Source organism: Amphiprion ocellaris, chromosome 22, assembly GCF_022539595.1.
Source record: "Amphiprion ocellaris isolate individual 3 ecotype Okinawa chromosome 22, ASM2253959v1, whole genome shotgun sequence".
NCBI classification, from domain to species: domain Eukaryota; kingdom Metazoa; phylum Chordata; class Actinopteri; family Pomacentridae; genus Amphiprion; species Amphiprion ocellaris.
The window spans coordinates 9,829,452-9,841,628 of record NC_072787.1 but is presented as its reverse complement, the minus strand read 5'-3'; the positions used below and the strand labels follow the sequence as shown (position 1 = coordinate 9,841,628).

Below are 12,177 nucleotides of genomic sequence, written 5' to 3'. Positions count from 1 at the left end.
CTGGCTGCTGGGTGTTGACAGATCAGGCTCGCAGCGCTGGGACTGGATTGGAAAGGTTTGAGACAGGAGGACAGCTGGATGGTGTCTGTGCCTCTGAGTGTGTGGACATGAACTTCTGAACTCACTGCTTGATTCAGTGTGAAGATTTATGGAGGATTTTTAAAGGTGACTGATGCTACATTAGACTTTATGTGTGCTCTACCTAATATTCGACAGATATACAGGATTTGCTAATAAGACGTTATGAGAGAGGAACAGACAGGGCAAAAACCTTTCAACAGTTGTAATGTAAACAAATTGTATGTTTAGGTTCATAAAATAGATCATGATTTGGGTTGGAATTCACCCATCTGCTCCATTTACTACATGTTCCTCAGGTCTATTTTGCATTTTTAAAAGGTGACGACTTCATCTGAGATTTTACACAACTGTAAGTGCTGGCCAACATTATCAGGGTTACTTCCTGTTTACTGGTGCTATAAATGGATGGTTTTGGCCTGTTGAGTCTACTAGAAGGTCCCTACTAGCCCATATGTATGATGACAACAACTATTTATTGAGCTGATAACATCTGCAGTGGTTGACCATCAAATCCAATATTCTGCACTTTATTATCTGTATTGTTACTTTTCTACACTTATGAAATACATTAAAAATGTGTTACTGTGGCTCTGATGCTGCCTCCTCTCTCTCTCTCACAGCTCATCTGATTGTGTACAAAAATATGAAAGGTTTCTTTGATAAAACCCATACAAAATATAAATAACCAATGCCATTTCAATTAAGTTTTCTGCTGGGGTTTGTGTTATTCTAAATTTTAACACCAAAATTTTCATTTTTGCAGCCAACATACAGTGCTGTTCAAAGGTTTGAGGTCATCAGGACAATTTCATGTTTTCCATGAAAACTCCCACTTTTATTCATGTGCTAACATAACTGCAAAAGGGTTTTCTAATTATCAACGGTTGCTAGAAATGTTCCTCTGTATCCCTATGTAGATATTCCAATAAAAATCAACTGTTTCCAGATAGAATAATCATTTACCACATTAACAATGTCTACGCTGGATTTAGCTTTCATTTAATGTTATCTTCATTGAAAAAACTTTTGAACGGTAGTGTATATCGGTAACAAATATCAGTCACGTCTCCTTGATTATTAGGGATCAGTATTGACCCTGGAAGAAAACATATCGGTCGACCCCTAGTGGAAACATGGTACATCTGGTCCAAGAACAACGTCTGAGAAAAACAACAAAAAATACAAATTGAATTCCAAGTGCGACATCCAGAAACAATGGTGTGCCAGAGACCCCCAGTTTGCCCCGCAGAGTGAATCACAGTGTGTCAACATGTTATCTGGAAGAACAGCGTGTGCTGCAGTCAGGACAGCATCGTCTGGCTGTGTGTGTGTGTGTGCGTGTGTGTGTGTGTGTGTGTGTGTGTGTGTGTGTGTGTGTGTGTGTGGATGTGTGTGTATGTGTATGTGTGTGTGTGTGTATGTGCGCGTGTTTTTGTGTTTGTTGCACAGAGGGAGGGGGGAAGTGCGCAGAAGCACAGCTGACTGACAGTCGGCATGGTGACGGAGGTGGGTTCTAGTCCTCTGAAGCATTTGGATTGGAAGAGGGGGAGAGAGGAAAAATAATGTAGAGAAAAAAAGACGCAGAATAAAAGAAATGTGATGGGAGCAGTTGAGAGGAAGGACGTGTGAAAAAAGAAAAATTAACAAAAAAGGGTGCAGTCAGAGAGAGAAGAAAAACAAAGCAATCAGGAGAAGATTATATATATATATATATATATATATATATATATATATACACATATACACATATACACATATATATAAAAAGAACAAAAAAGTAGGACGAGAAGGGATAAGGGGAAAAAGGGAAGAAAGCAGGTTAGTAAAGCTGTCAAAAAAATTAAATGTAACTCATCTAACAAACGTCAGATACTCAACCAACATGGCAAAGGGCAGATTGATCTCTGAACTCTGGATAAAGATGCGGGGAGATATTTTAAACTATATCTGTCTTCACATGCCAGGCAGAAGCAGAGGTGACATGCAGCATCTCTACACACACGCACGCACACACACACGCACGCACGCACGCACGCACGCACGCACGCACGCACACACAGACATACAAACACACATCTGCATTTGCTCTGTCAGGATTCAGCTTACACTCTCAGTTCTTTGACCCAGTTCCTACTTTTACCACCTGCGTCCTCTCCCTGAGGACCGCTGGAATAACAATGATGAATGGATCCGATGCTCCTAGACGAGGCCAGATGCTAAAGTAGGCCCACTCAAACAAAAAAAGACTTCACACATCCCACTGTACTCTGTTGATGTCACTACTGATGCGGATTGAGAAACTAGAGATAAACCAGAACCTAAACAGAGCATCCATTCAGCACCATTTCATCCAGGTCTGTAACCACGGTAACACAAGCTAGCCATGCCATGCAAACAGCCACACAGCTAAGCGGAGAACATGCCAACACAGACGACCAATCTGCATGCTGATCACTCCTCCCACTGTCCACAGCATCCATCCCATCATAAACAGAAGGTGAACACAGCAGCGGTGTGACTTCACCAATCACACAGGACATTTTATTACCCAGCAGACAGTAGCTGCTTCATGACTGAAATAGACTGATGGATCACAGGTCGGTAACCTGTCCAATAAGGCTGGATTCCCACTCATCCCTGTCAGTACGTCATTTTCGACTGCAGGAAATCAGTTCAACATGAGGTGGCATGAATGTTTGTAGGAATAGTCCTGTAGTGGACCATTTAGGCCTTAGTGTTTCCATTTCAGACCCCCAAAATAAACAGTAGTTACTGGATATAACTCCAATTCTATGATCACATGGACACAGAACAATGAAGGTTATCTTAGTCTATATGGCATTTTAATGTCGCTCAGAGAACAGAAAAATATCCCACTTGTCTTCTTTGAGTTTAACCAATTAGCATTTTCCTTCTCCGAGCTGAACCAATCAGTGTTGAGGTCCATAGACTAGTTTTTCTGTGCCATATAGACAAAACTATGCTGGCGTTAGTTTTTCTCAATAAAACAACCCTGAAATAGGCTCTACATGGGCCCTTCCTACAGTCAGAACAGACAAAAAACAGGAAAACAGCCTGTTGTTACTGTAGTCTACTAGCTTCTTCAGTCTAAAACCAACACTATACCTTCTGTAGCTGCTAGTTAAAGCTGTTTTCACTTGTCTGGTAATATACAGCCTTCCATTAGAAGCAGCTCCAGCTTTCTTTAGTTCATTCTATCACTCAGTCTGGACTCATGGATGGACTTTTGTGGATTTTCTGTTATCATAAAAACAAACAAATCTCAGGTTTGCACTGAAATTAGCTGCTTTCACCACAACAACACTGCTATGACCAGACCATCACAGTGAAGAGTGGAAACTAGATCTCCAATACAACTGCCCTTTTACTGCTGTTTGAGAAACCACTGGTAGATGTAGATCAGCTGTAAATGCAAGTATCCCAAGAAGATCTGTCCTATGATGTCTTCCTGTCTGTTATTCAGTTTCAACAAGGACAGGACTCATGTTAGTCAGACTGCTGGAGCTCTGTTCTATCATCAAACCCTGCTGCCTGTGTGATTTTAGTAGGCGACAGTACTTTCACTTAGTGTCTATGTGGTCCACAGCAGATCTCTTTCCTGCTTTAGTTTCCCTCTCATGCTCAGTCCCCTGCTACTGAGTTCATTTAAATATGAACTGTTAAAGAAGTTTTGAAGGAGACTCGTGGGAAACATTGCTGATGCGTCGCAGTGGGAAGTGTGTGTCATCTGTACAGGAACATATACTCATTTATATCTACAAGTAAAAATCTTTCTTTGCCAAACACATGCACAGAGGCCAGTAAGAGTAAAACAATGACAAAGAAGTGCACTGATGACTGATGAGTGTGTATGGAGTAAGAACGTTAAAGCTGAGAGATGAGAAAAAAGGACAAGAATAGTGGAAATAGAAACAGGTGCACTGATTCCGAAAACGGACCAATTCTAAAAGCACCCACATCCCAGACAGGGTTCCTCTCAGTCAGAAAGTTGTTAATTAGACACATTACTCTTTTCTGCAGCTGCATCTCTACTCTGCAGCACATTATTCCAGAAACCACTACAACAGTTTACTAAGACTCGACGAAACAACACGACAGCTGAGTTTACACCTGTTATTCTCTTTATTAAAACGATAGCTACTGATTATCTGAGAGACAACACCTTGCTCTCCGGTAAGATTCCTTTTCATGCATTGATTATGCAAATTAACCCATTTGCGGTCTAACTGAATAAATCAAATATTTAAAACTGTCATTCTTATGACACCACTGTGGTGCGCGAGAGAGAGAAACTTTAAAATAATACAAATAGTGGCTTTACTTAAATTCTGATTTAAATTTTTACTATCTATAATTTACAAGAACACAGAAGAAGATATCTGAATGTTTCCCAGGTGTTTCATTTTTAAACGTTGCCTTCCTTTCTTCAGGTGAACATGAGCATTTTAGACAGCCTTAAATGATGCTGGGAAGCATTGAGCTCACACTGTGCTTTGAAAGCTCTCTAATAATAGATTTAAAAAGAAGTGTAGACAGACACACACACACACACACACACACACACACACACACACACACACACAAAAGGAGGTGAAGAACAGGAAGGAAGTAAACAAGGCTGAAGATAAGAAAAGATTAAGAGGCCATGACTGGTGGATGAGGATGACTAGGAGGCCTCAGCAGAGAGAACTATAGGATGTGTCTTACCAGGCTTTTGCACCCCATGAGCTTCCTTCTCTCCATTCTCCAATGTAGTACCCCCGTCTGCGCGCGCGCACACACACACACACACACACACACACACACACACACACACACACACACACACACACACACACACACACACACACACACACACACACACACACACACACACAAGCAGACACATTACTGTCTGTCTGAATGCTGACGGCTTGACGAGACAGAAACTCAGTCAGGAATCAAATGGAAAAGCACTGATTCTGATTTTATTCAGGCTTTTTAAAGGGCACCACAATATTGTTGTTGTGTGTGTTGTGTGCGCGTGTGTTTAGCAGACAGCAGCATACATGGGCCGGTGATGAGGTGATGCTGTGTGAAGTCTGACCGCTGATTCATTGCATTTTGTTTCTCTAATGGACACATCAGACACACACACACACCGGCAGATAACACACCGACAGCATACTGTATCAACACACAGTGAGACTCTGACCCACACAGAGTGTACAGAGAAACATACATACACATATACAGCGTTGATTAGAGCGTGAATGGTCCATGTCACAAAACAAGTTCTGGCTCTGGGTCCAACGTTTGCAATCCTGAAGTTTCACAGAGTTGGTTAATCAACAGCATGTAGCATGAGATGAAACAGTTTCTGTTTCACCAAAATTGAAGTTCAGTGGGGTGAAGGAACAAAACTAGACAAGAATACTGAGCTGTAGAAACATTATGAGTAATGTCCAGATAGTAAACAAGAGGCTGAGAGTAGGTGCATTCTTTAGTCTTCAGCCCTCTGAACTCCAAGCATTTTATGGGGTTTTTTGGGGTTTTTTTTTGCTCCTGTCACATCTTTCCTCTCTGTGGGTTAATTTTTCACTGCAATATAAAATCCTGCAGCACAACCATGACTAGAAGTAGAGAAAACCCTAAAGTGTCTTTAGTGCAGCACAACAAAGCTGTAATAAATCATAAAGGAGAGGTATAGAAAAAGTTGACTATTTGTAATAATCATAAGAACTTTGGTGTAAATTGTTTAATTTTTAGTTTTTTTCTAAATGTATCGTGTAGAATAAAAAGATTTTGATTAAATCTGCTGGTTTTAGGACTAGGTTTGAATAACTTCCCTGATGGAACAGCAGATCAGAAATGAGTACTTCAAGGACCGCAGAAAAGGTGAATATTCTTTCTGTTTCTATAGTGCCATGATGTAGCAAATGCGTCATTTTGCTGATTTAAAAAACACAACATGCCTTCAAAAATGAGTTTCGAGGTTTCAGACAGGTAAAAGTAGAGTGGACACATATTTATGCTTCAACCATGGCAGGAAAAAGGAAGCTACACAAAACTAAGAGTGTCCTTGTCGCCTGTAATTAATCTGCACTTGATTGCAAACTGAACCTTTCCAGTGGTTGAGTCGGTCAGTAGTATTTGGAACTTAATGCAAGTACTGTGTTGAAGCTGTGTTGAATCAGTTGCCATGGTGATCTTAATGGTGAGACAGTTCTGTGATGAAAGAAAGCAAACTTTTCCACTAATCTTGCTCTGTGATACGGACTTCTGGACAGATTATTTCTATTCCAAAAAGCAAAGCCATTCTGCAGCGAATACATACAACACATGCTGTACACACTAACACACACGCTAACACACAAACATGTAGAACAGGCATGCACAACCCCACACCACATTTAAGATCACTAAAAGAAACAAACAGTGCCCATGATGTGCATCAGACCTGGAAAACAACAACAGAACAACAGCAACAACAACAACATGTGGCTCCCTGCTGACAGAGGACAATAAGTTCTGCCTCTCCCTGCTGTTTGGCACTCGGTGTGTCAGCATGTCTGCGTTTGTTCAAATGCACACAGCGTGCCACAGTTGATCACTGGCATCACCACCCACGGCCCGTCCTGCAGCCGGCTGTCACTGCCGAGGCCCACACAGTCTGATTGTCTGACCAGAGTGTCTGGGGAACCACAACTGGCCTCAGAGCTGAGTCATCCCCGGCTAACTGTCACTTCTGTTTATCTGCTTATGAGCTCAGCAGTTTATTAGATTCTTCTACTGTATATTTATATCTGGACTTACCTCCTTACCTACCACTTACTGTGTTTTTAAACCTATCTCTACAGTAAGTTAGCAACATGCCAGCTTAATGAAAGGCCTCTTCACTAACTCTGTAGAGGTTACTGAACAGAAATAATGCTGTAGCTCTTGATCCCTTCTTTCTCCAAAAAGTACCTTTCTATTTCTATTCAGTATCTGTCCAGCTTATGGTTGCTATTGTAATACAGAAATAATAATAAAGTCATTTATGATCTGTCTGCAGGACATTGAAGAGATATCTAAGAAAGTCTATCATAAATTTTGGAAAATGTTACACCAACATTTTTTTTTATCAAAACTGACCTCCAAACAGTAAAATAGTCCCATGCTGCAATAAAATATCCCGCAACAATAAAATTACAAATTTTAATTTCTGAAATCATATTTAATTCTGAAAAGTTCATTAATACAGATTTGCTTAAAATGTCAAAAATATTCAGTCAAATTGAGTCGTATTTATGTCCTGTCATTTCACAATATATGTCTTCTCTGCACTGCACATGGTAAAATATGAAAAAACAGGAAAATGCAACATCCTTTAAGGACCCGTTCAAGACATCGACAACTACATTTAGTTTGAAACCTTCTCTGAACCAGGCAGGTTGGTCAGACTCAGAACACATTTCTTTGCACAGGAAGCTGTCAGACAGCAGCACGTGGATGGATTAGACCCATGACCACTGACTGTATGACTGGTTTTTGCAAACTAACTGCATATCTTTCTGTGTCATCAGTCGTCTGCCAGTGTTCTGGGATGCTCACCGCAGTGACTGCTACTCTGCTGATCGTCAGACTACCGTCTGCCCTGCGGCTGAATGACACCCAGCAGATCCAGAGAGGCAGCCATTGGAGACTGATAGCATCAGGCATTTAGGAGCAGGTGCAGCTCATGTTACATAACAGACTCACTAGATGTCCAGAGTTTAAACCAAATAATCACTATTATACTGTGTAATAATAACACAGTGGTGTTATGAACTGAAGTTTGTCATTTCTACTTTTCTTTAAGGCTGCATTAAAGACTTTTATTACCAACAGATTCAATGTCATATGAAGGAGCTGCTTCTTTGCATTGAACAACAGGAGGAATAGTCAGTATGTAAATTATAGACACCAAATAGACCTGTGAGGAAACGAGGGATAAAACCTGATAAACCCAGTGTGCACACCTGAGCAGCTCTTAAAAACTACTTCTAAAACAAACTAGAGCATTCAGCAGTACACACATGCTAAACAGAGAGAATGTGCCCTTAAATAAATGATCTTGTTTCTTCATGCATGTTGGATGTGTTTGCTAACCCTTTGGCAGTTTTACATGGTAATAAAATATAAATGTCAGTCTGCTCTGTTGCCACAAGTGGCCAAAAATCTACTAAATCAGCTTTAAGTACATACTTTATTATTCTTTATGATTTGACTTTCAAATTAGAAGCAGTGAAGAAAACAAAACAACTCAGAATCTTTCCTCTTCTTCCACTGCTGCTGGCCTGTCCTCCTGTCTTTCTTGTCATACTTTAACACCTAAACAGAAGTGAGGGCAGGACCTGACTCTAAATAAACTGTTCTAGCTCTCGTCCTTGTTCCTGCTTCAAAGAACCCGATCCTCTTGGGAGCACATTTAGCCCTGTCCAGACTTGTCCCTCATTGGAGTGCACGTGGTCATGATGAACACCAGATGCATTAGCCACCCTGTACTGTCACCATCACATCCTTCTCACCTGCCCTGGTGTCATCGTTGTCAAGTAGGGGGATGTAGTCCGTCTTTCTCACCGTCTCCCCGACCTGATCGTCGAAGGTCTCTGCTTCCAGCTGAGCCACAAAGTCCCTCTCCACCAGGCTCTCCGGGCCTGGCTGGGGAACGCTGTCCGTCAGCGCATCACTCAGACTCAGGTCTAACTCCGCCATGGCTGCACAAGAGACACAAAGACAAGGGCACAGTCAGCACGATGTCAACTGATGATGCTCCAAACTCAATAATAAACTGCAGAACCATGCAGGTGTGGGTCCACTGATCTGTTTTCTTCAGGACCAACTCAGATTATCAAGAAGACCAATGACTGATATTAGAACTGATCGACATTTGCATTCAAAATAAAAATCTTGGGAGTCAAACTGTAGATCAGCACAAACTCTAAACACAAGACTTAGTTTGTTGAAATACCCTTTTTTATGTTTTCCATCTGTTTACTTAAAAGAGAACTTTAATCATGTATCCTTTATTGCTGATTGACTGTTACAGCGTGTAACCAATCAGCATGGTCTGTGAATGGAGCAGTGGAGACTACAGATAGGAAAAGGAAGCTCATTTTTAAATGAATTTATTTTAGCGCTAATCTGAAAAATATTCGTCATTGGATCTGATTATCATCCAGTATGATAATTGGTCAATCCCTAATTAAAACACAGTCAGAAATGCTAATGAAGAATGGTATGAATATGTCAATAAAACGTTGTCATGAATGTGTCTAACTTCAGTCTCTGAGATGCAGAGTTTACTAGACTTTGGCAAACTGGAAAAGGAAAGAAAGACAGAATGAAGCTGAAATGCAAAGATAACGATAAAAGAAGTGGAGAGAGGAAGGAGGTTAAAGAGATGCAAATGGTGCAGTGGTTAAAGGAAATGAGAGGAGAAAATCCCTTTACATCCAACACTCACACAACAACAAAACACAGAACGTCCACTACAGCCCACAGTAAGGTGTCCAGCATCTGGAAATAGCTCATTACTTTTGTCAAGTTACAGATTTGGACCCTCAGGTGGCATCAAAGTGTCTCAGTGATGATATCCTCCAACCTGACCCTGAACTGGATGTCTTCCATCTACCAGGCCTCAGTCTGACCTCTGACCTCCTTTTAGGGCATCTTTTCTACACACAGATGATAACCTACATGTAGTACCACTGTCTACCACAAGGAGGCAGCGTTTGACCTGAGACCATGTGCACTAAAGAAACCAATGACCTGGAACAACACAGAAGCACAATCTGTACGAAACATGAACACACAGACTCACACTCAGCTCATCTGGGGTTCAGCCGACCAATGGCCACCAGGAGAATCTGCAGAGTCATGTTGTGTCATCTTCCAGCTATAATGCCAGATTATCGGCACTGCCAGCAGCAGTCTGCCTTTCTCTGCTGCTCAGACATGCTCTGCTCTTATCCGTCTCATCACCATCTCTACAACTCTGCCTGTATTATCTACATTTAACCTCCCTGCCTGAGTTAAACCATCACTTCCCTCCATGTAAAGCGCTGATGAAACAGCAGATAGGGTCCTGCTAAAAGATGATACAAGAGATCTACCTTTGAGTTTGTTTCCTTTTTAACTGGCTGCTCTGATAACCACACTCATATCATCAGACATTAATGAACTCTTTCTATTTAAACTGCAGCCACCAGCTCATCAATGGATCTAACTCTATCCACTAGAAAGTGCACGTAAAAAGACACAAACAAAAAAGTATCCTCATCCTTAAACCTCAAGCAAACATAAGTTACGAGGTTAGTCCAGTTGCCATAACTTATGCTTGCTTGAGACTTATCATGACCTGGATGACTGAGAACATCCACAGATTTACTCATCCTTAAACAGAGACAGTCAAAGAACAAATACAACTCTCTATCCCCATCTACTGGACCATCTGTTCACTTACTGCAGTAAGGACAGGCACAGGTAAAATCCTAACAGTACTTCTGGTCATATTACAGTGTCTTCAGAGTCTACCACAGTGAACAACATCCTTCTACTGACTGGACTGATCTGGGTTTGAAAGTTGAATACGTTCCACAGAGATAATCACTAACTTGAGATATCTGCACAATACACTGGTAAAAAATACACTGTATATCACAAGTGTGTGGTCTTAGTGGGACAGGACACTGACAGAATACAACAGGGGTTCCCAACCCACCAAAACAGTGCTACGAACTTATAAACTCCAAGAAGCAGATGAAACATCCAAACACAGCGTGCAGCCACATGCAGTAATAGAGTCAGAGAGTGTTTACTGACCAGCTAATCAGTCAAACAGCTGTCCATTACAACCTTAGGGAGAAAATACAGTAGGACTGCACCAAGAGCTGCATTAGAAGAGGCAAAGGATGGAGCTCACAGTGGTCTAATGATTATTTTCTAAACTGTATGTCTGTCCAAATACAGGTGTAATAACAGCACCCAGAATATTATTTTATAGGGATACAGTCTGGTAGAAGAAGACATCAGTCCAGGTAATCTCAGTGGATAAACTGTAATACTGAATGAACATACAGACTCTGTGTATAACCAGTAAACCACAGTCTCCCTCAGATCCTCTACATTTAGCCGTTTCTGTACCTACTGATAACGTATTGATCACTGAAACCCCTCACCCATCTGCAGCTCATTTCTAGGGTGGAGATTCTGTTGGCTGACAATTTACACATTGAAAAATGTGTTTGTAGCTCATTTAACTTTACCAGTTTTAATTTCTGCACGCAGCACATTACACATCTTGTCGTTACTTGAACTGGTTTTACTAAACAGTGTATACCAGCAGAGGTAAAACTACAGAATTCCTTCTCCTGACAGACTAAAACTAGCTTTTCTTGCTTGCATAAGTCAGTTCCAACAAAGTCTATGGCTATATCCAAAATGACTCCCTGACTACTATAGTGTGGTACATTTACTGTCCACCATTTGACTTGAATGTGTGCTTTTATTCACTATATACTGCCCCCCAAAATCAACAATTACATTTAACAATCTCACAATATAACTGCTGCATTTTAAAGACGTCAAAACTACACAGCTGATAACACCAAATAACGATCCCTTGTGTCTAAAATCTCACTTTACTGCTCACTATTGAGTGCACATGACATGGTGAGCAGTGTATGAGTGAACAAGTTAGCATCATCTGACCTCATTAAATATGAAATGAATTACTACTGTCAACCCATGTAGGTATTTATATACATTAAAAATAGAATTTTGTGGGTCTGAGATGAGAGCTGCTCTGTCAAATATGGCCTGAATGTGTTAAAGTGGAGTGTAGAAAACAAGGTTAGTGTGTTCCATTGGTTAGACTGAACATAGTCTTACTGTACATCAGTGTTTCTCAAATAGTGGGGCGCGCCCCCCTGGGGGGCCGCAGAGGCATGTCAAGGGGGGCGCGAGCGACTGGGAGGAAAAGGTCCTTCAACACGGAACTAATTAGCTGAACTATTGTTTTAACGTCGGCATGTTTTTCGCGGCGTACAATACTGAAATTGTGCTGGCCCA

The 12,177-nt window shown here is 41.1% G+C and overlaps 1 protein-coding gene across 1 annotated transcript in view; it reads right to left on the bottom strand.

Annotated features, from left to right (window-relative positions):
- Positions 1–12,177, bottom strand: part of LOC111578709 (microtubule-associated protein 4) — a 173,733-nt gene that overhangs the window by 111,084 nt on the left and 50,472 nt on the right. The window contains exons 2-3 of the mRNA XM_055007113.1: positions 8,634–8,822; positions 4,810–4,866 (exon numbers count right to left, since the gene is read on the bottom strand). Of these exons, the coding sequence (XP_054863088.1) occupies positions 4,810–4,866; positions 8,634–8,820 (244 nt within the window). The 5' untranslated portion in view covers positions 8,821–8,822. The remainder of the gene's footprint in view (positions 1–4,809; positions 4,867–8,633; positions 8,823–12,177) is intronic.